We start from the raw sequence: 25334 nt of genomic DNA, 5'->3' as shown, positions 1-25334 counted from the left end.
GGTTTTCTTTATCCTATAAACTATAGTTGGCTAAATGTGAAAAACAAATATAAAATATAGAAGGCATTGGAAGGCACTGAAAATTAATATTGTTAAACATATATTATTTTGAGTACGTAAAACTTCTAGAATAAATGCTTAAAATAGTTTCCCTGTTTATCAGTAAAATGAAAAAGAAAAAAGCTTCCAGATTAATATCATGAAATATCAGTACTAATATTTGTATAGAGTTTTATAGTTAATAAAGCATATTCAAGTGAAATTAGACTTGCTTCAAAAATATTAAAAAGGTACTTTGATTTCAAAATGGCTCTAAGTACATTTCTGTAATCCTAAATTTTTTTGTGTTTTGTTGTCATATATTTTATTGAAGTATAGTTTATGTACAAAATTGTGTAAGTTACAGATGTTCAGTTTAGTGATTCATAATTTTTTAAAGGTTATACTCCATTTATAGTTATTATAAAATATTGGCTATGTGTCCTGTGTTGTACAGTATATCCTTATAGCTTATTGTATATATAATAGTTTGGACTTCTTAATCCCCTACCCCTATTTTGCCCCTCCCTCCTTCCCTCTCTCCACTGGCAACCACTAGATTGTCCTCTATATCTGTGAGTCTGCTTCTTTTTTGTTATATTCACTAGTTGTTGTATTTTTTAGATTTCACATATAAGTGATATCGTACAGTATTTGTCTCTCTCTGACTTATTTTACTTAGCATAATACCCTCCAGATCCATCCATGTTGCTGCAAATGGCAAAATTTCATTCTTTGCTATAGCTGAGTAGTATTATATATATATATATATATATATATATACACACACACCATATCTTCTTTATCCATTTATCTGTTAATGGACATTTAAGTTGCTTCCATATCTTGGAAATTGTAAATAACACTGCTATGAACATTGAGGTATATGTATCTTTTTGATTTAGTGTTTTAGTTTTTTGGGGGGTATATAACCAGGAGTGGAATTGCTGGGTCATAGGGAAGTTCTGTTTCTAGCTTTTGAGAAACCTTCATACTGTTTTTCACAGCAGCTGCACCAATTTACATTCCCACCAACAGTATATGAGTGTTCCCTTTTCTCCTAAAATTAAATTCCACATTGAATAAACTAACCAAATAACCTGTCATACAAGCTAGCCAAACCAGAGACTACCAGCCCTACCATTTTTATGCCTGAATCTCCTACAGGTGTCAGTGAAAAATGCAAATAACTAAGTCCTGTTTCTGGAAAAATAATTTATTTCTTGAAGGGAATATTACCCTACTTGATATTATAACTTAGTAAAGTCGTTGAGCAAATGTTTTATGTATGCGTTCCTCTTTCATATCCTTCATTTTCCCTTAACTTTTTATTCACAGAGTTAGTTAGATGTCAAGTGCTTTTATATTAGAAGGGTTCAAAGTTCAAGAATTGCATAATTCATATAAACTGCAGTCTACCTGAATTTCCTGCTTTAAGATTAGCAGGCTTCTGTTCATGGAGATTAGATTTTACTCTTTATTATTATCCAGGGCCCTTTCATTAAACCCTAGATCTCTTAAAATTATTTTATGTGAGAGAAATATACATTTAAATAAAACTGTAAATTTTAAAGGAATATCACGTTTTTAATCTTTATTTCAGAACCCACACGTACCTCATGTGAAAACCCAGGAGTGCCACGTCATGGATCTCAAAACAGTACATTTGGATTTCAAGTGGGTACTTTTTTATCATTTTTTTTCCAGTTTTATTGAGATATAATTGACATACATCACTGTATAAGTTTGAAGTCTACAGCACAATGGTTTGATATATATATTGTGAATGATTATGCAGTAATTTTAGTTAGCAATCCAGAGAGTCTGTCCTCCATTATCTCATATACATACAATAAAAAAAAGCAAAAAAGAAAAAAAATTCCTTGTGATAACAATTATTAGGACCTACTCTCTTAACAACTTTCCTATATACAATACAGCAGTGTTAACTATACTCATCACTGTTGTATATTACATATCTAGTACTTACATATCTTATAACTAGAAGTTTACACCTTTTCACTACCTTCCTTCAATCCTGCCCCCTCCCCCCACCACTGCTCTGGTAACCACATATCTGATCTCTTTTTATGTGAGTTCAGGTTTTTGTTGTTGTTTTAGATTCCACATATAAGTGAGATCATATTGTATTTGTTTTTCTGTTGTCTGAGTTATTTCATCAAATGGATACTTTAAATATTTCCATTTAATATAAGCTAGATCAAAAGGCTTTGGTTCATGTGCACAAATCCTGTTAATGTAAACAGAAAAAAAAGTCATGCTTATATCTGCATTCAAAAACACCTTTTAAAAAAGGCAACAGGAAACGAAAGAGTGGAAATAAAAAGAAATTAGAAGGAATATATGCTTCAAGATATAGCCTAACTGACCATGAGAATAAAATTAAAATTGGAGAGAGCAGTGAGCATAGGAAAATCTGTAAGCAGTAGCTAGTATGTAAGAGAAATATTAAGTGAGGGAGTAAATGGGTAACCTCTACAGGAAGATATGGGGACAATGAGGAAAAGTGTAGTTGAAAGTGATCCGGGTGACCTCGGCCCGCAGCAGCTTAAAGCAGGATTTTGGCTCCCCACCAGAGATTGAGGTCAGGCAGCGGCAGTGAGAGCGCAGAATCCTAGCCACCAGACCACCAGGGATCAGCCATGAAGAAATGAATTTCTACATAAGACAGAAAGTAGTGAAGCAACTGAAGTGTTTATTAGGAGGAAAATGAGTACAGTATGTGTGGATAGACACACGAGCGGGCTCAGAGAGAGAGATCCGCACCCTCGTGGCAGTTTGAATCAATTTTATGGGGCATTTCTTCTGGGTTTCTTTGACCAATCATCTTGTTTTGCCTGGTTCTGAGTACGTATTTGGTTTATCTCAGGGTCCTCCCCTGTGTGCGTGCACATCTCTTAACCAAGATGGATTCTAGTGAAGAGGGCTATGGGTAGTTGGCATCACATACTATGGGGTGGCGCCCCCTCCCGTTTTGACCTCCAAGGAGCCTTTCTGCACATGTGTAGTTGGAAAGGTCTTCTTGACTTCGAGAATGAGGAATATGTGGTCTCTTATCTTCTATCTGGGAAGGGCCCAGCCCCCTCCATCATCCTGCTTTTATGGAGTTTCTGCTATTATGGAGTTTCTGTCCATAGGGGAGAACCTGTTCAGCCTGAGGCCCATCTATCTCCTGCCTCAAAAGAGGTTTAGAGAAACTTCTGAGACAAAGAGTTACCAAATATATAAAAATGTGGTTATTCAAGAAGGCAATAAGACTAAAAGACTTTTTTCTTATAATATGTATATAATATTAAAATAATTTTTAAACATTTTCATTGATGTGGGAAATTTCTGTAAAAATAATTTAACTGTAACCTATTATTATACCACACAGAGTTGGATTGTAATATTAGAATTCTTTAACATGCCCAGTCACGTGTGGCTGACTTTCTTTTCTTTCTTATTCCAGTTTAGATTTTATGTAGAGATTCAGCAAGATTTTCATTACAGGGGCCTAAGGGAAGCCAAAGTGCATACCAATTCCAAAAGGAAATAGCCAGTTTACACGCTAACCGATTGCCTTGTGTCGCAGGGTTTTCTAAATTGTGCTATTTTGTGTGGAATTCAGTGTGAACCCGAAGAACATTCATTTCTAAAGGAAGTACTCATAACAGGTGCCATATTTTTGTTGCTAAAAATAGTTTCCATTTATCTACAGTTCAGGCACAGTATAAACATTGATTTGATAGCTTTTCCAATTCTTCCTGTTTGCCTCAGGCCTGTCTAGGTAATACAAAAGTGTGAAAAAGCATCTCGGTCTCTATTATGTTGGTGTTTTCAGAAAACTTTAGATTCGTATCTCCATAAAATGTTTTATCAGTTGATCGAGATCTTGAAAAATGAACTAGCTAAACAGTATTAGATCTCATCATATAGACCAAGAAACTGAAACAGAACATGACTTAACTTTGATCACAGAGCAAGTCAATGGCAGTATTTTTACAGAATACAGAATTTTGATGTCAGTGTCTGTACACTAAATCAGATGATTTTCTGAAGAATCTGAGTCCTTTTTAGGAAATACCCTTTGAGATAATGGAAATTGAAATAAATAAGATTGAGTTTAGAATAGTCATTCAATGAAATGAATAGAGTCATTCACTCTAAATTTTAAGAATTCTATTATAATCATTGAAAAATGTTATCACAAAGTTAAACTAACCCTGAATTCATACTATTCAGCTAATAAACATATATTAGATCATTATAGTCTATCTAGATAAATATGAATAGACTAGATTTCAGATATGGTAAAATCTAATAAAATTGTATAATCTCTACTAATCTCTATTAAAACTACAAATGATATACTGAGTATAAATTAAGGGTGTCAACTTTCATACATGGTTATGGCAGATATGTGCGTATGTCTGTATGTATACTTATTTTATATATTTATATATAAATTATGTTTACTAAACCTGTATAGAGTCAACAGAATTTAAGAAGTTATGTAATTCTAACTAATATCAATTTATAGATGGATTCCAAATAAATATGGCCTTATATAACTAGAAAAAACTTCTCTACTGGTTGACCAAAAACTCTTGCTTACTAGTAAGAAAAATTATTTTGAGCTAGCTTAAACCTAAAGGCATTAAAAGCCATGTGTAAGTGTGTCCCAGGCCACAAGAGAAAGGATCTAGGTGAGACTCATCAAGCCTAGAATCTAGGAACTGGACAACAGTACTTAGTCTCTTACACTACTCTGTATTTATCTACTTTGTTTTCTTTCTCTGTAGATTGGCCATATGGCAAAGAGTGCATCATTTCTATTTACATCTCAGCCACATACAGCAAGTGATTAATTGTCTCAATCTCAGTTTCAAATATCCAGAGAGAGAATCAAAATGTTTCAACTTTTGTATCTACCTCTGGTTTGATCTAGTGACCAGTAGCGAGTTAAATAAAATCATAGCTATAGCTAGCCCACTTCTGGGAGGGACAAGAGAAAGGGGAAAGTTATGAATTGCAGAGGCACTCTGCATTTCTTAATTTTCTCTTTAATGTGTTTATTTTGTCCACTCTCCTCTTCTATAAAGATTTATATAGTAGATTTTTGGATATTGATATAATTACTAAAATATAAGAATATATCACCTGTTGCTAGAGAATGCAAAAACTCTAGTTTTAGGAAAAAGTGCTCAAAGTAATTTCTCTTTTTATTTAAAATATTATAAACTGGAACAATTTTAGCTAAAAATATATTAGTAGTAAGGAGAATAAGTATCAAAATGATTGATGCAACATCCAGATTAATTATGGAGGAAATGCCAAACACAAATATTTCACTAACTGCTGTATTACTCTAAATTGAGCTCTGGGGTTTGGAAGGCACATTACACTGATTTAGGACTTGTTACGTAAAATTATTATAAATATAAAATATTTTAAATCTGATTTTAGATATTTAATTCCAAGGTATTAAACATAAGATATTTAACCCTACCAAAATAACCATTATGAAAAGGCTCTGTCTTGACTACAGAGACTACAAAAGCATCCTTGATTGAGGGGTAGGGAGACAGAAATAATCAACTAAAGACAACATGATCAACTATTTGTGACTGTTGACACCTTTCATTCTCTGGCTTCTGTTTCCAAAAGCAAGTCTGGACCACCCAGTTTTATAGATACAGGACTCCTGGGTACAACAGTAGCCATCTTGGCAACCACAGTTCACCCTACTATTGAATGTTTCATGAGCAACCATATTACCCGAGTAAGTGGAGAACACTGAAGAAACAGCTTCTAAGCTACCTGACTTTAAAAGGAATGTCCTAGGTATTCTATCTAGGCAGTTATCTATTGTATTTGGCAAACTTGACAGTAATCAGTTACCTAGACAACCATGCCCCGCATCTCTTTTAAGTAAACTCAGTGTTCTGTCACACATTCTGCTAATGTTTAAAAAATTCATCTTGACATGCTCAGATGTGTTTGGCAATCACTAGTGTGCTGGGTACTGAACCACTTCTCTGTAAATATAGCATCCAAGTGACAACAGCAGCAGCGTAATGGACCTTGCACAAAGCTACAGTATGCCTGAAACAAGACTCCAACAAGTAATAATTAGCCTTTTTCCTTTCACCACTGACAGTGCTTGTCTAACTAAAAAGCTTTCCAAAGCAGAGAGAGAAGCCATGTAGAGAATCCAGACATAATTCAGAGTCAGCCCTGGCTGAAATGTGGTCTTATAATGGAAACACTTCTATTCTTAGAAGAAAAAACGATTGGTTATAAAGTAATGCTAGAAGCAGTTAAAAAGATAAGGCCGAACCATACTGAATAACTTTGGGTTATTTTTAAAAGGGGTAAATATAGTTCTTAATAGGAGAAAACAATCTATCACAGAAAAAGTTTACAACTAATATTTTTACAAAAATTTTACAGTATACTACAAGATGAAAACATCTTTCAAGGTGGAATGCTTTAGAGAGCAAAGGCTTGGCACAGTCCTAGACCCATGTAAGAGCAGCAATTACTCTTATGCCAAAATTATCTTTAGTGTAGTCAGTGAGAACCAGAATATTGATATTGTAATAAAATGTCAGGATTAGCTGGAGCAGTCTGGGAGAGCCCAAGATATTCAACACCATTCTACATTGACCATTTCTGCAAAATAATCTGAACGGACACCTACAAGCAGCTTCCTTGGGTATCCAGATACCAGGGTCAACCTTGTACCTCTGAAAAGAGGTTCATCTGATGACTCTTAAGTACACGTGTGTTAGAATTTGTGTATGTATATGTACAGCTCACATTTACATATGTAACGACATCGACTCTCTTCTAGAAACCCACATAAGCTGACAGTTGCTGAAATTTTACAGCTTTTAAAATTTGAAGGTTGGGGATTAGAGAAGCAAGAGAGGCTGTTCATTGACTATTGAAGTGATCAAAGATATAAATTAAGTACCATTTTAAAACTTTGTTCCTATTTATCAAATGGTTACTATCTACAGCTGTAGTACTTATTAACATTAAAAATCATGTTAAAAAATCTAACTCATAAACGGTTAGCTAATACTAGACTAATAATACTAATACTAGACTAAGACTAATACTAGAGTGTTCAAAGGCACTGTAAAAGACATTTTATTCATATTTTGGAGAATAAAATATTTACATGTTTAATTAAGTTAGGTTACCTGTAAAGTACTGTGTGATATAATGTCAATAAAGAACTTAAAATGGCACTTTAATATTTTATTTAAAACCATATATCATGGGGCATCCCTGGTGGCGCAGTGGTTGAGAGTCCGCCTGCCGATGCAGGGGACACGGGTTCGTTCCCTGGTCTGGGAAGATCCCACATGCTGCGGAGCGGCTGGGCCCGTGAGCCATGGCCGCTGATCTGGAGCCTGTGCTCCGCAGCGGGAGAGGCCACAACAGTGAGAGGCCCGCGTACCGCAAAAAAAAAAACAACAACCATATATCATGCACTCTTAAACTTCAGTATTGAATATTGACTGGTGTGTAGAATCCAATTTCATAGTTAAAAAGTAATTTGTGACTAGAATAGAACTTTTTCCCTGGTATTCACAAAACCGTTTTGCCATTTCAGGCTTCAAAAGAAAAAAAAATGTGCCTTTGCATCTCTAAGCATATCTGTAAAGAAATACAGATTCTGTTGAGTAGCCTCTGAAATTTGGCTTTCTTACATTTGGTTGGTTCATGTGACAATCCCTGTGAAATGAATGGAAATATGATTTTTAGATTAAATGACTTTTCCAAAATAAAAAAACAAAACAACCATGGTGATTATGTATGACTTCCAGTTTATAATTGAAATAAGTACATAAGTACATTGAATGAGGCAGGTGTGTTACATAGTGTTTTATTACCTTAAATGGTGAATATCATAACATGAATTTTAAAACAAAAAAGTAAAATTAAACATTTAAAATTGAAGTCTTCTGATTATTTTTTAATAAAAACTGATAAAACATCTTAATTCTGTTTTTCTCATTCAGGAAGCTCAGGGCCCAAAATTGATGCTCAGTCAGCGAAAATCCCTTGCACCTCATCTTAAGTATATGTGTTATCCTTTCATTTTTATGATCCTGCCTTTCTACTTAAATTTTATGAATTTTAATAGATTAAAATTATATTAGAAGCTACCTCAACTTTTCTTGGGTAAAGTATTTAATATAAACATAATAAAAATACCAATATAAAATAGTTGTTTAAAATATATTACAGAGGGAGCATATGAATTTTTGATGCCTTTATTATATATATATTTTGATAAGTTGCTAGGAACCATACTGCGTACTCCAGTTAAGCAAATATTTGATATTGAAAATCAGACACAAAAAAATACAGTGATGAAAATTCTAGCAAAGTAAGAGTAATTTGCTATAAAACATCATGAAAGGGAAGATAGATCTTATTCAGAATGTTTTAAATTTCTAAAATTTTGATTAATCATATGATTAGATCTCTAACTTCATGACTAAGGAACTGAACTGTAACATTTTAAAGAGGGAATAAAGAGTTAAAGAAGGTAAGTCATATTTACTAATTAGACATGTCTTATAATTTTATAGTGCATTTGTAAACCACATGCTAATTTGGGCCAATTTAAAGAAAATTTTATTTAAACATTAACTGCAATTAAAACTTGATATGGATTTTTTTAAATCTTGATATAAAAATAATTTTTAAAATTAATTTTTACATTTTATATAATTGCTTATACAAATAACACTTTTGTTAGTAAATATTGGCAGGAAAATTGTAGATAAATTATTTTACAAGAATTTTTAAAATTATATAATGGAAAATTTTATAATGTTACTTATTTTTCTACAAATATTCAAATTATATTATTTATGTTAGAAATTATTTATAGTCAGAGGAATTTACATGACAAGTTGGAAAAGGATGGAGAGATATGTAAAATATACTATTAAGTAGATTTATCACTGGCAAAATTATTAATTCACTAATATTTAGAGAAAATTTTGATGATTGATTTGAATACAACAAATGTTGAATAAAAATCAGTTACTAAATTTGTCAAAAATTTTGTTATTAAATGTATTGATGATATATAGAAAAACTTTAAATAGATTTTAGTTCTATGGTATCTGGTTAATATGTAAAGCAGTATTTACTGTGATTTCAGAAAAGATTACAGACATGAGGAAAAAGTCTTAGAAGTTAAAAAAAAAAGTGTATGTAATCAATCATGTCTCTCATTCCTTACTAATATAAAGGTTGATGAAATAACCCAAATGTACTCTTCAAAGAACAAATAATGATTTAACTTTATGTTAATTAAAGTATGGAAGGGATATCACTATATTTTAAGAAACTGATAGACGTGTTAATCTTTTTAAGTAATCAAATAATTTTATACTAAGTTCTTAGTCCCCATTCCTTCAGTTGCTCCAACATTTTCAGGACACTTTTCTAAGCTCTGGGTGTATAATGGTGAATAACATATGGTCCTTGGCTGAGCGGAGCTAACATTTTGGTGTGTGGGTCAGATGGAATAGATGATTTTATTGGATAGGTTGATAATATTGATAACATTGAAAGGAACTAATAAAGCACATAAGAGACAGCTTTCCTAGTCTGCTTGCTGCAGGGAAAGCTTTCTAGAAATTTTGTCTGAGCTAAATCTTTTAGGGTAAGATCTAGGGAAAAATAGTTGGGAAATGCATTCCATGTGGGAGGGACAGTGTAAAAATACACGTGCAGTATGGGAACTACAGAAATTCAATATTATATGAGCACAATTTGAGTAAAAGTAAGTGGTCAGTGATGATGCTAGAGACAGCTAGTGATCAGTTTATGGAGGCTTTTATCCACCAAGTTAACATAATGTAACTTTATCCTCTGCGGGATAAGCCAGTAATGACTTTAAGAAGGATAATGATAAAGTAAAACTTTCATGTTGAATAAATCACTCTGACTTTAGAGTGAAAAATAAATTCAATGGGGTCAAGACTGGAGAAGTGGAGACAAGTTAGATGATTATTATAATTGGTTATAACAGTAATTCTCAAAGTGTGGTCCCTGAGCAGCAGCAGTATTACCTGGGAACTTGTTGGAAATGTGGATTTTAGGGTGTCCCTCAGATTTAACCCAGTCAGAAATTCCTGAGGGGAGCTCAGCTCTCTGTGTTTGGATAAGTCCTTCTGGTGATTATGTTATCTACTAAAGTTTGAGAACCATTGAGAAACCATGTTGAGGACTAAAACAAGATGTATATGTGGGAAAAGAGGGAAGGGGACAGTTTGAGAAAGATTTAGGAGGTAAAATTGTCAGTCTTTGGTGGTAGATTAAATGAGGGGAGATTTATGGGAGAAGGCTGGCCATTAACTGAGATCTAGCCTAAAGTAGGATTGCTGGATTGATAGAGGTGATGGGTTTTGTGGAGCCAGTTTGACTAGAGGATGGAATTGCAAAGTCCACATGATCAGTTGTATAAACTATATGAGGAAGTAAAAATCTGTAGCACCATATTGCACAGCTTCAGGGAGTATGTGAATGGCATGCTCTGGAGCACAATTTGAAGGATTATATTGAGTACAGCATGAAAAGTGCTCCCTGGAGTGGAGCAATGTAGTAGCCATGGACAAAATCGGGCATTAAGAAGATAAGAGATCTCCTGGATGCAGAGATGATGCTGTCATGGAAGGCATAATATGAGATAACTGGAAGGATAAAGATTGTTATAAGAGAATGACTATTAGAACTGAGCATTTCAAGTGTAGCATAGTTCTGGGTGATAACGAGAATAAGAAAGATGGTGGAATATAGCTAGTCTCAAGGTCCAAGTGGAATCTTGTATCGAATTATGTCACATTAAGCTTAGCCTCATGTTGCTTTAGCAGGTGGGAGTAGGAACTAATGGGAAAAAAAGGAAACACAGTCTATGTGAAAAGCCCTAAGACAGCAGTTGAACATTGTCAGACTCCATATGCTGGGGAAGGCTGAAGTGGCAGACTCTAAATACCCCTTATCTTCTCCTCCACCTCTAATCATTTAATAAATCCTGATGATTTTTCCTTTTAATATATTTTGAGTAAACAACTTCCTTCCCATGTCTATTGCCACAAGTTGGTCCAGCTTTATCCACTCAAATCTAAAATGGCAATTCAAGCCTCATAATTAGAATTACTGTTCACCATTCTTTTTGTTTCATAGTTTCCCCATACAGTGGTTAGTTTAATTTTTCAAAGATTTTATTTTCTACATAAATTTTAGTTGCTCTGAAAGCTTTAGCAACTTTATGTTTTTATTTTAAAAATTCAATTGCTATAGCCTGCTATTTGAGAGTCTTCAGAAACTGATTATTATGTCTCTGACTTAATAATTATAGCTGGAATTTATTTAAAGCTTATGTTCCATGCCCATGTGGAGCGAATTATATATCCTCTTTTTATTTAATCCTTAAGTCGCAAAGGAAATAATATCATCTTTATAGAGAGTTAAGTCTCAAAGAGGAGATATACCTTATTCAAGATCAGAGTCAAAGTTAAAGCCGAGTATACACACCTCTGGGGTCTGTTTTCTTTTTTACCTATATCGTACAACTTTCTACTTTACTCCCAAATTCCCACCTCACTGTGTAAATTATCTATGATAGCCAATCAAAAGTGCTCTCTTTTTTTCCTAAACTATATGATGTATGTTTTAACCACCATACATTTTCTCATAATATTCTTATCTTTTCTACTTATATCAGTTGTTTTCAAACGTTAGTTTGCATTAAAATCACTTGGAGGGCTTTTTAAAACACAAATTGCTGGTTGCTACCCTAAGAATTTCTGATGCAGTGGGTCTCAGCTAAGTTTCCAGAATTGGCATTTCTAACAAATTCCTAGGTTATGCTGAGGTTACTGGTCTGGGGACCACACTTTAAGAACCATTGTTCTATATATTTATCTAAATTACACATCCCTTAAAAGCTTAATGCAAATAGCATGTCTTCCATTGTATTTTTCTGCTACCAATCCAACCTTCAATAAACACCTTTATGTCCAATCTCATATTGCATTTACTGTCTTACATATTCACTGCCTCTTGTGTTGTTAGCTATCTTTATTTCCGTATCTGCCTTTATCCATCTTCATTTATCTGTCTCTATTTAACTGTCTGTCTATCTTATATTCATATGTAGCTTATTGGCCTTTTGGTATCATATATTTTCTTCAGATTACCATGGCAAATATTTGGCACCTATGTATACATTGTATTCAAGTATTTAATGATGATATGCACACAAAGAAATCTAAGGGTTTTTTTTCTGCAATTTTATTTTAAATCAGATTTCAGTTTCTTTTCCTTCCAACCTCTACCTTGCAGAATTTCTTTTGAAAGCATTTTCTCGTCCATGTTTTTATTCTATCTGTTGCTGTATTTGAAGTTGCATTGGGACATTTGTTTTTCTCTCTGTAATTTGCTATAGGTAGGAAGTGTTGTACAGTTCCATTGCAAAAAAGGACATCTTCTCCAAGGGTCTACAACACGTACTTGCCTTCCTGACCTCACGTGGAGTGGAATTCAGCCTGAGTGCATACGTAAGTATTGTGGCTAAGAAAATTATACTTATGAAGGATAAGAATTTATATGCATTTTTTCCACATGTGAAAAATAAACTTATATGTATGTAAAAGAGGTGTTGCATTGTTTTTTTAGGTTATTATAAAATATAATTCATGCATATAGTGTTTTACTGTAGCATACCCCCATGGCTAGTGGGGAGCATTATTCTTTAAGAAGTCAGAAGGCACAGGGCAAAATTTTGTTCTTTTTGAAAAGCTCTTGTAATTGCATTCAGTTTGGTCACCAGGTAATTTTAGATGATGATTATTTTTTAGGTTCATAGATCTGCACCTATGAATCTGAACTACTTGTGAGATACAGGAGGCTCCAACATAGTAGAGACTCAATCTTTTTCACTTGTGAAATTCTCTGAGAACCTGAGGAAAGCTAGAAATGTCCATGAAAGGATATATGCATGAATACCTTAACCAAAAATTTGAATACTACTTAGGATTTCCTGGAGCTTCTAAATGTGCACTGACTCTAAGTTGAAAGCACTTGCTGTACAGATTGAATAAGAGCAAAGATCACTAAACAGTCTTTTTTGAATACAGTTAGAAATAAATTTTAGCTGGTGAGTTATCTCTTTTTTCCCTCCTACTTCCTCTTTTTATTTCCTCTGCATCTTTTTTGCGGGGGAGAAAAATGAAGAGTAAGCAGGAATAAAAATACTCATCAGAATGGTTTCTAGCTTTTAGGATTTGCTGAAGTCCAAATAAGTCCTGTGAATTTACTCCATCCCTGTTCAGAACCACCCAAATAATCACAGGGGCCCCTGTGGCTCCTCAGTTTACTGAAAAGCAGCAGAACACTCCACTGAGAAGTCATGTCACATGCCTGGCTGGCTTATATTTAAATACGGCAAAATTCCTTAAAAGAGAATTCCTCAGAGTGTGTACATACTTTAGAACAGCTGTGTGGGATATACTGAGGTATTTCATAGTAAACTAAGATTCTTTGATGACCTGCATGTGGGATATGATGATTTAAATAAAATTAAATGGCTTCTGTTACTGCAGAGCATCTCAGAATATCTAATAGGTGCATAATGGGGCTTAAGAATGTAGCAGAAACAGACAATTTGTGTTTATTCTTAGCAGTATTTCCTCAATGAGAATTAAATTTTATTAACTGAATTATATTAAATATAAACCACATAACAAAATGTTTTTCACATAATGTTAAAAATATTAGCTATTATTTATAGCTTAGTACATATCCACTAGGAAACAAATGGAAAAAAATTTTTCCAAACAAATTTGTCCACAGAACACTTTTTCTCAGAGACCATCTTTAAGGGTCTATATCCATGAACAAATGATCAGAAATGTTGTCTTGCTTAGGGGGAGAATTCTTTGTACCATCTATTTCTGATTAAGAAGGGAATGGTCATCATAAGACACAAAACAGGTGAACTGAGCGGCAGGGTCAGGGAGTGTCATAAGTGCAGGTTTAGTGGAATCAAAAAATTAAATGAATGAAAAGATACTGGTAGCATATGGACCCAAAATATGGCCAGAAAATTCCATATGCAAAAAATTATAAATTGTACTTTCTACATTAGGAAATATGAATATCAGAGCAACGTACTAAATTGTGGTTGAATTTACCTTTAGAAGACATGCTTTTTAATTTAAAATAAATATAATAAATAAAAATTATATATTAATATTTCCTAAACTGGTATAGAAAATCTGAGTTTGATCAACTTTAAAACTTATCTTAAGCAGGACTTATTAGATCCTTTAAAATGCTAATATATATTGTGACTCTCTAAAATGGTGATATAGTATACCTTTATTAGCTTAATTATCCAGAGTTAGTCTTATTTTTTCTCTCAGTTTATATGTTAACAACCACCAGTGTTCCACAGATGATCATTTATGAAATGCTAGTCTATGAAAACAACATTTACATTTACATTGATAAGCTTTCCTTGATTCATGAGAATAACAAGTTATATTTATATAAAGACATTAGCATACCTATAAAAATATATTGTGACCCCGATCTCAAAATTTTCTTAACATGTCTATAAAAATGAACATTTTTTCCCTTTTCTTAATATAGCCCACAGCTGTAAACAGCCAGAAACTCCTGCTCATGCAAATGTAGTAGGAATGGACCTTCCATCCCATGGGTATACATTAATTTATGCCTGCCAGCCTGGCTTCTTCTTAGCAGGTGGAACAGAGCATAGAGTGTGTAGATCTGATAACACCTGGAGTGGAAAAGTTCCTGTTTGTGAAGGTAAATTTTCTCTATAAAAGCTTTCAACAGAAGATTTTGCACTGTTTAAGCTTTCCTCAGATACAAGAGACAAAAAAAAAATCAATTTAGATTAGCTTAGGAACAAGGTAAATTTGTTCACCAACTCTAAGAGTAGGAGTGATGTAGACACTTTTGGATCCCAGGGCACAGATATATTATTCAGGCCTTTTTATAGCTTCTTTTCCATGCTCTATTTTTTAATTCTTGCCTTTATTACTTTTCCTAGTTCTCTATTCACAGTAGGTATATTAGTTTTCTAAGGCTGCCATAACAAAGTACCACAAGCTGGGTGACTTAAAAGAATAGGAATTTATTCTCTCACAGTTCTGAAAGCCAGAAGTCCAAGATCAAGGTGTCAACAAGGCCATGTATCCTCTGAAGGCTCTAGGGAAGAATCATTCCTTACCTCCTTCGAGCTTGTTATAATTTCTGGCTATCCCTGGCATTCCTTGGTTCATAAATGCCTCACTACAATGTCTACCTCTATCTTCACATGGCCTTCTTTCCTATGTATCTCTATATGTCCTGTTCTCTTCTTATAAAAACACTAGTCATTGGACTTAGGGATTATTTCAGGAATATTTTACCTCAAGATTCTCACCAAATTACATCTTCAAAGACTCTGTTTCCAAATAAGGTCATGTTCTGAGGTTCCTAGTGAACATGAATTTGGAGTGTGTACTATTCAACCCACTATAGTAGGGAATATTGCTGCCAGCATTCCTAGGTTTATATCCTTCTGGTAGAATAACCCTAGTAGAAAGAGTCTTTCCCAAAACTTGGTCAGGAAAGCACTATATGAAAGTCTGATTGCCACAATTTTTAATGGAATCCATCTCCAAATTCATTTCTCAGCCACTATGATATGACAGTTTGACCAGATCTAGGTGATGTTTCCACCCATGTTGCTGCTTTGGTTGATCAGGACAATCCCCATCTGAACAAGATGTAATGAGTTTACCAGAGGAAAAAAAAGGAACAAAGGAGGGAACAAAGGAGGTTTTTCTAGAATTCTTGATAAATTCATCAATACATTCTTTTTTTTTTCAGTCCTTCTAATTCTTTATGTCTTGTAGCCTTCACAAATGTAAATGACTTTCTCCTCTTGAAATGTTTTCACTCTCTTCTCTTAGCTAGAACATTACAGGTTTCTTTTTTCTTTTTTTTTTAAATTTTTCATGATAGGAATCCCTTCTGTGTGAGATCTTATTCTTTTATTTTTTTACTTATTATTGTCTTTCTCCACTCTCCTGTCCTTTCGTCTGCCCTTCCCAGACTAGAATATAAGTTCAAAAGAAAAAGAAAAGAAAAAAAAGAAACTTTAATAAATCTAAATATGGCCCATTTTAGGGTTCTTTTATGTAAAAAAAAAAAGCAACTTTGTCAAAGTATTTACAACTGTGATTTTAACCACTAGATCAGTGCCTTATATGTGAAAAGTGTTCAATCAATATTTGTTGAATAAATAAATATTTTCTCTCCTCAAATTTCTGGCTACCTATTCTCCATTTCCTTTTTAAGCTTAATGTTTTCTACCCATTTTTTCTAAAGCTCAGTTCTTAGTCTTCTTTTCACTCTGTGTTCTCTCCCTAGGTGATCTGATCTCATTCAAGCCAATGACTTAAAGTTTCCTCTATGAAGGTTATTTACAAATTAATATTTCTAGCTCATTTATCTTCTCTTAGCTCCAGAATTATATGCTCAATTTCTTACCTAATATCTCTTCTTGAATTTCTCAAAGACATTTAAATAATATATGCAAATCTAAACTCATCAATTTCCCTTCACTGTAAGTCTTCTCTTGATGTTTCCTAATTCAGTGGTACCATCATCACATAATAAATAGAAATCTAGTAGTCACCTTTGCCATCTTCTTGTCTCTTTAAATCCACCAGAATTTTAGTAGGTTTAAAAAATTCTATCCACTTTTGAGTTTATCATCATTGCTACTGTAATCTAACTCAGTATTATCTCTACTGAGACTACTGAAATGGCCTTCTAACTTCTCTGCCCAAATCAATACCCACTCCTTTCCAAATTGTTCTCCACCTTGCAGCCAAGGTGATGTTCAACCAAATAACTTCCCCTTAAAACCTTTAAAGACATTACTTTGTTCTTAGGAAAAAGATGTATGTCTTTACAGGTCTACAAGCACTGCATATCACAGCTGCTTCAACTTTGCAGGCACCTTCAGCACCCCACATGATTTTGAGCTCCTTTTGGTTTGACTTAAAAACTTTAGTTTAACTCTTTACCTTTGAGACTAGCCAATTTCTTATGACATCATGGGATACCTTAACAATTTTTAAGTCTTTTTTTTTTTTGGTGGGGGGGCATGCCGCACAGCTTGTGGGATCTTAGTTCCCTGTCCAGGGATCAAACCTGGGCCCAAGCAGCAAAAGGGCCAAGTCCTAACCACTGGACCACCAGGGAATTCCCAACAATTTTTAACTCTTAAACATGAACCCTACCCAAATTATTTGCCTTTAAGCAACAGGAACATACCCTCAGCCCTCAACTTCCATGTTGGAATCAACTGTTTCCATGTTGGTTTATGCCTTTAAAATAAGAAACAAGACCCCAAAATACTAAGGCAGCACTGATATTCCCTTTGCCCCACTGGACTATAATGGGGATAATTATAGAAGTTGTTAACTGAACAGAAGTGTTGAGTGAGGACTGGGATGCTATAGTGAACAGGACATTTTGGAGAAAACTATATGATATTTCAAAGAATAAAATTGACAATGCATCAAACTGTGTGTGTGTGTGTGTGTGTGTGTGTGTGTGTGTGTGTGTGTATGTGTGTTATTAATTATATTAAATTTTGTAAAATTTTTGTTTCTTTTCATAGCTGGTTCCAAAATATTGGTGAAAGATCCTAGACCTGCGCTAGGAACACCCAGCCCAAAGCTAAGTGGTTAGTAATTTCAGTTGTTTTTCTAGTAGTCATGATTTCTCAAGGTGATCTTTTGTTGTATTGACAAAGTGACCATTTATTTAGAAAAACATATTTCAGTATGGGAAAACTATGCATTTTACTGTTCAGAATTTGAAGTTTGAAAATTTGTATTATAAGATACCAAACTTCGAGCAATGTAATACTGTGTCATGTTAATATTCCAAAAATATTGTATATAGTTGTCTCTATAAAATTTCCCTTCAAGAGTATCTGTAGATAACTATAAAATAATGGCAATGGTTTATTTAAAACATTAAAATAAAAATTAGATTTACATATAATTTTTAAATATAAATTTTTTAAAGAAGGAACCAAATACACTTGGAGTGAGAGTAAAAGTTCAGCAACTTCTAGAACTTGTCCAGTTTATTTTCAGTAATTTGATTTAAAAATAAAATTTTTAGTCGTTAAAAATATGGGCCTTGAAGTCCTACAACCTTGATGTAATCCCCATGTTATACACTGCCTACCCTATGACTTTGGAAAAGTTAATTTCTACATCTGAGCCTCCATTTCTTTACCTATACAAAAGATATATTGATTAGATTAATATGAATGAACTTCATAAAAATGAAGCACAAAGTGCTTGGCTCATGGTAAGGGCTCAGTATACGAGAGCTTCTTTTTAATGTATTAGTATGTATTTTATTTACATGGTAGGAATGAAAAGCTACACATAAAATTAAAGGCTCAGCATTTAATCTTTACTTTGGAAATAGATTTAGTCCAGTTGTAATAAGCCAGGTAGAGTGTTAGAATCTAATTTTAGTTGGTTTAAAAAGTTCTCAATGTACATGCTATTAAACTGGACTGCCTACCAAAAAAATTAGTCTGAGAAACTGATTTTTTTCAACAGTCAGTGAAAACAGACTGAATTTCTCTAAGGTGACCAAAAAATGTGTCATCATGAGAGAGAAAGTTTTGCATGGATTCAGAAAACCACAATGGTCCCAGCCCCTGGTAACCTCTATTCTACTTTCTGTCTCTATGAATTTCCCTATTCTAGGTACTTCATATAAGAGGAATCACACAATGCTTGTCCTTTTGTGTCTGACTCGATAATGCTCCGTTGAATGTATATACCGTATTTTATTTATCCATTCAGCTGTTCACTGACATTAGGATTGTTTTCACCTTTTTGGCTAGTGTGAATAACCCTGTGAACACTAGTATACGAGATTCTTTTTGATTTCCTGCTTTCCATTCTTTTGGGTGGTAGTAGAATTGCTGGATCATGTGGTAATTCTAGGTTTAACTTTTTTGAGAAACTGCCAAACGGTTTTCCAAAGCAGTTGCGTCATTTTACATTCCCACCAGCAAAGTACCAGGGTTTCACATCCTCACCTACACTTGTTATTTCCTGTTTACCACAACTTTTTAAAAAAAGAAAAACAAAGACTTAGTGCAGGGTTGTAATTATTACTCAAAATGTGTTCAATATGAGACTAGGTTTGCCTCATTTTTAGGTAAATATCTTCCATTGGACCTTTCATTTCATGTCCACTGTTAAAATGTTTACCATTAATGATTAAAGGACTTTTTTCTGCTTAAAAAAAAAAAAAGAAAGAAAACCACAATGGTCAATCAGTGCCCAGAACTTTCCAAGAAAGATACTTTATCTGGGAGCAGATGTGTACCCTGAATAATAGCTCCAGCATATCAAGTATAAATCTAGACTGTCCTGGGCAAAACATGGCCAATGGCTACCAATAAATATTTCAGGCTGACAAAAAAAATTTTTTAAAGAATATGGAAGAACTAAACTAATATGTTTGATGTAATATATATATATATATATATTTCTCATCAACCAATTAAATAATATATACTTTCTTTAAAGGCACATGGGACAGCTATAAGAATTGATCATATATTAAGCAATAAAAAAATCTACACAAATTTCAAAGCAAAGTTAGTCTTACCTGACCATGATGCAGTTAAAAGTTAATAAGAAAATGGATAAAATTTTTAAATTCCTCAATATTTGGAAATTAAGAACAAAATTAATACTGATGAATAACTCATGAATTGAAGAAGAAATTAAAATGGAAAATATAACAAAAATGTTTAGTTATGCTGAAAAATCTACATATCAAAACTTGGGAGCTAGAGCAAAAGTAAAGATGTGAGAGAAATATAAAGCCTTAAACCTTTACATTAGAAGAAAAGAAAGCCTTAGAATTAATAACTGTCCCTGTTAAGAAGATACAAAAAGTATAATGGAATGATCAAAAGAAAGCAGAACTCAATGTAATAAAAATGATCAAACAAACCAAAAAAACCCCAAAAATATAACAGAAGAATCTCAACAGAGTCAAAAGTAGTTCTTTTAAAAAAAATGTACAAAGTGAATAATTTCTGTTAAGACTGATCAAGAAAGGAACAAAAAGTAGTAACATTTCAAAAGGAAACGTGAAAACCTACATAGAGTAGATTGAATAAATTAGCAATATATAACAGAAAACTACTGTAACTGTCAATTTTAAAAAACTTAAACATTGACAAATTACTAGAAAAGTGGATTTTAACATAACTAATAGGAGAAAACTCGAATAATCCCATAACAAAGTAATAGTTAAAGCTATTTCCACAAGGAAAAACCTGTTCCATATGCCTCTACTGATAAGTTCTACCAAATTTTGAAGGAACAGATCATCCCAGTTTTATAAAACTATCAAAAAAAACCCTCATTTGATGGATCCAACATAACTCTAATAACTCAGGTAAAGACACTATAAAAAGAGAAAATTACAGGCCCATTTGACATAAGATTATAGATGAAAAAATCCTACATAAAGCCTTAGCAAATCAAATACAGTTGACCCTGAACAGAAAGTGGGTTAGGGGCATTGGCCCTCAGTGCAGTCAAAAATTTGCATATAACTTATCGTTGACCCTCAGTATGTGGCTCCTCCTTACCCAAGATTCCTTCATATCTGTGATTCCGCATCTATGAATTCAACTAACCACGGATCAGTACAGTAGTACTATAGTATTTACTGTTGAAAAAACTCTGTGCATAAGTGGACCCTCACAGTTCAAATCCATGTTGTTCAAGGATTAACTGTACAACATTATAGTAAAGATGACACATCATTACCAAATTGGGTTAATGATAGATTTACAGGGATATTTTCATGTTAAATAATCCTTAAAAGTAATCTATCACATTAAGAGATTAAACATGCAAAAATTATGATTATGTATGATCATCTAAATTATGATCATCTAAATTATGATCATCTAAATACTTGCACAGAAACTACTTTGTAAGATTGAACATCTATTTATAATTTTTAAAAACTTTTAATAAATTAGAAAGGAAAAGAATTTCTTTAACCTGAGTGAAGGTATCTATAAAACTCTAGAACAATGTCATCTTAAGTGGGAAAACAGAAGCATTTCATTTAAAATCATGACACAGTGATTAGATTACTCCAAAGTAACAATTAAATTTGGCAGTGGTATCAGTGTCAGGAACATGATACTCTATATGGTAAAGCTATGAGGCCTATGTAACAAAGTTTAGATTCAAAACTGTCTTGAAAAATAAAGATCGTAACCATCATTGTCTTCCTCCTTTTCACTGTGCTCCACATCAGTAATAGTTAGATGACATTTTAGAGTTTAGAAAGAACTGCCAAATACACAATCACATTTAAATCTCAAATTAGACTTAACAATAGAAAGTATTGTCATCTCCTTGTATGTAGGGATTTAAATGACCAAATAGCGTCTGCCTCTCCCATCCTATCATTAGTTACATTTCTCAGTTATGTGTGAGAAAGGTGGAGGGTGGTGGTGGCATGCTGGAGCTGACCGGTAGAGCTTTGCCATAGCCAGTTCCGTGCATTCTTCCAGACTCTGCGTTCAGTGATGTCATGTTCATAGTTTGAAATCTGACATCACGGGAATATTTACACTATAGAATCAGCAAATAGTACAACCAGTTTGTTGGTTTGTTTGTTTTCTGGAGAGCCAGTTGTTAAACATTTACTACCACATCAATGATTAATCCTGATACAATGTTCTTTGCTGCTGCTGGTACCTACTTCTTTCCATTGCTATTTTCTCCTGCCACGGGGGTTCTCTTTAGTCTCCTTCAACCAACTTCCTTAATTCCCCTAAGCACAATGACAAGATCACCAAGTGTGGCAGATTTTCGTTAAATATTCAGGGGTATCAAAGAGTAAGCATAATACAGGCCAGGGAAAATAAACAATCAGAAAGATAAGAATAACACATTTATTGAGTACCTACTATATGCCTTCACACTACTGTTAGAACATCTTTCTCCCTTGCTCTTCCTCCTATCTCTACAACTAAGAGCCTATTACCTCCAAATTCCAGATCTTTCTAATGAAGGATAATTTAGCTTGTCACTCCCTCCTCCAAACTTATTTTAGGTATGATTTTTGAGTTAACTGCTCTTTAAGGTGCTTACCAAATCAAGGGCTTTTTACGCATACACCGTATCAAATTTTTAGGTAAGGTCTCCCGTACATACAGAGCATAGCTGTGTAGTTTGAGGTTTGGGGAGGGAGTGCCACTATAAGGGTGACTTGGCAAAGGTCCCAGAGCCAGGACTATGGATTTTTCATGATACTAACTGCATGTTCACTAACTATATATTTTATTAGCAACTATGTAATGATCTATGAGACCCACGGTTTCCCTATTTTACCTGTATAATACTAATGATAGCAACTAACACTTATCAAAACTCTTCATATTCATTATCTCATTTAATCTTCCTTGTAACTCTGTGTTAATCTCACATTACTGATGAGGAAATTCGGGTTTAGAGAGTTAAGTAACTTAGGGAAAACCACACAGTTTATAAATTGTAAAGGAGGGACGGAAATACAAGCGGTCTAGTTCCAGTGCCTGCACTTCTAGTCCTTCTGCTATATTGCTTTTGAATAATCATAGAAAAAAATAATCATGTTGGTTGAAATACTCAGTAAAAAATCTTGAGTGCATTGTATGTTCATCTTCTACCATAGTATTGTTTTACTTGTTTGCCTAGTAGAATTCAGGGAATGTACAATTTGTAACACAGTCTCTGTGATCTGAGCAGTAAAAACTGTGATGTATGTAGAGAAAAACAGGTAACAAATGTCAATAACTTGTTAGGGAAAAAAAAAGGCTTTCCTCTAAATCCATGTCATTCATTCAGTCACACAAATAGGCAGGCTCTTTTGAATAGCTGATTTCTGAGGATGTGCTTTAATGTGATGTACAGAATTAATGGAAGCTCTCTCAGCCTCTTACCAGGATCTGAGAAGACTTTGACATACCTAATTTATATTAGCTATAAATTACATAACTAATTTATATAAATATAATGACTTATTTGTCTGCATTTAACATTAAGAGTGTTTCTTATTTGGTTGAAAGGTTTACATTAGAATATTCTTTGATTCTACCACAGTTCATCTCTTTCCCATGAGAGTTAGCCAATTCTAGTGACAATTCTTTTATTTCCATAAATACCTGTAAACCTCAAAGCTGTCAGGAGCAAAACAGGTAGAGCCCTGTTCTTCTTCAGGAGCATCTATTATTGAAATAACTGAACTCAGTATTCTGTAAAGGGGTAAAAAAGGTCAAAGGAGCATCTCTCCTGACAGTCTCCCAAGGCTTTTATGCAAGGGGGGGTTTTAACTCTATGCTCTTCCTATGAACCTATTCCTACTGCTAGGAGAAAAGCAGGCCTCTTGGGACTTGTATATAGACTGACTTGGCCCAGTAAAATCATTTTATTTTCCTTCTGAAAGAAAGATATTATTATAGGAAACAAAATATAAGTAAACTTGATATTTAGCTGGATTCTAAATATGTCTTATGTCATTAATTGGTTTTGTTTATTTATCACTCATTGATGATGTATGTACAAATCTAGATTATTATTTTGGTTTATTCTAAAAAAATTAAAACACTTATGTGAAGAATTCATTTTATAATGTAAATTCTATATTATTGTATATTTAGAAAAATATGATTATTCAATAAACTAATACTCATTAATCTGGTATTTAATGCTTATATTTACAGGGCACTGTAAAATTAACATATATGTTTATTTAATCTATTCACAGTTCCTGATGATGTGTTTGCCCAAAATTATATATGGAAAGGCTCTTACAATTTTAAAGGAAGGAAACAACCCATGACCTTGACAGTTACTAGTTTCAATGCTTCCACTGGGAGAGTCAATGCAACACTCAGTAACAGCAACATGGAACTACTACTTTCAGGTATCACATTAAAGAACAGCAAACAATGCCTTTATGCCTTCATTTCTATCATCTCATCATTTTTTTAGTGATTTTTATACTGTGAAATATTTGCTATATTTTTGATGACATTCATAATTCATTCAGAAACAAGGCTTTCTGTTTTTTTGATTGATGCATGAATATTACTACACAAATACAAAACTCTGTGATTCTGAAGTAAGCTCCCTCAAGAATATTCCTATGTGGCTAGAATGACATGTCATGAAATAGAACAGAACTTTTAATTTGAATATAACTAACTCCTTCTCTATTCTCATAACACCAAAGAGATTGGATCGGTGATTTGCAAGCTATTCTATGGTCACAAAATTATGTCTTCAAATGAGAATGTTTAGAAGGACACTACAATTTAAGACAGAAAAGGTAGAGTTACACTACCTTAAACAGGCAAACAGAACCCAGAGCCCTATCCATCTGCTCAACTTTCTCAGGTCTATGTTTCCTCTATCTAATGCACTTCCCTCATTATCTTTGAATACTGTGTTTTTTTCTGACATTCAAATGTTTCCTCAAATGTCATCTTGTCAACAGTACTTCTGATGACCCTATCTAAAGTAGGCTTCACATTACAAATAGACTCACTCTTAGTCATAGGCAGTCTTATCTTGTTTCATTCTCTTTTCACTATTTGAAATTATAGTATAGTGTAGTGTAGTGTAGTATAGTATAGTATGACATGACATGATTTGTCTAGACTCCAGCAATACAAGCTCTAAGAGAGCAGCTCTTTGCCTTCCAGTTCATTACTAATGCCTCAGATGTTAGAAATGCATCTGGACTCCCATGGGCACATGCACAGGAGCTGCTCCTGCCCCACACTCCCTCCCTCTGACTTTCACTTCCCAGCTGCCAAGATATTGGAAGCTTTGAAGCTCAGCATGGGATTCTTCCACTGAGTAAGTGGTCCTGTGTCCCACATTGGCGTTGCTCATTTGGTTGATGAAGACATACTGACAGGGTTGTTGTTGGTTTTACCCTTTTGCCTTCTCACTAGCAATGCAAAATAGAGACTGTATCTCCACACCCTTAACAACAGAGCATACTGTTAAGCTTTTGAACTTCTGCTGATCTGCCGTGTGGCTGACGGGGTCTTGGTGCTCCAGCTGAGTGTCAGGCCTGTGCCTTTGAGGTGGGAG

The 25334-nt window shown here is 33.7% G+C and overlaps 1 protein-coding gene across 3 annotated transcripts in view; it reads left to right on the top strand.

The window, feature by feature from the left end:
* Positions 1–25334, top strand: part of CSMD3 (CUB and Sushi multiple domains 3) — a gene marked incomplete at both ends in the record, with an annotated part of 1083475 nt that overhangs the window by 1043716 nt on the left and 14425 nt on the right. For all 3 annotated transcript variants that reach the window (XM_082858355.1, XM_082858354.1, XM_082858353.1), the window contains 5 exons: positions 1643–1716; positions 12530–12641; positions 14737–14916; positions 17792–17857; positions 23998–24156. In XM_082858355.1, coding sequence (XP_082714481.1) covers positions 1643–1716; positions 12530–12641; positions 14737–14916; positions 17792–17857; positions 23998–24156 — 591 coding nt within the window. The remainder of the gene's footprint in view (positions 1–1642; positions 1717–12529; positions 12642–14736; positions 14917–17791; positions 17858–23997; positions 24157–25334) is intronic.

This window comes from Leucopleurus acutus, assembly GCF_964270905.1.
Source record: "Leucopleurus acutus genome assembly, chromosome: 17".
NCBI lineage: Eukaryota > Metazoa > Chordata > Mammalia > Artiodactyla > Delphinidae > Leucopleurus > Leucopleurus acutus.
This window is presented reverse-complemented; position numbering and strand designations above follow the sequence as displayed.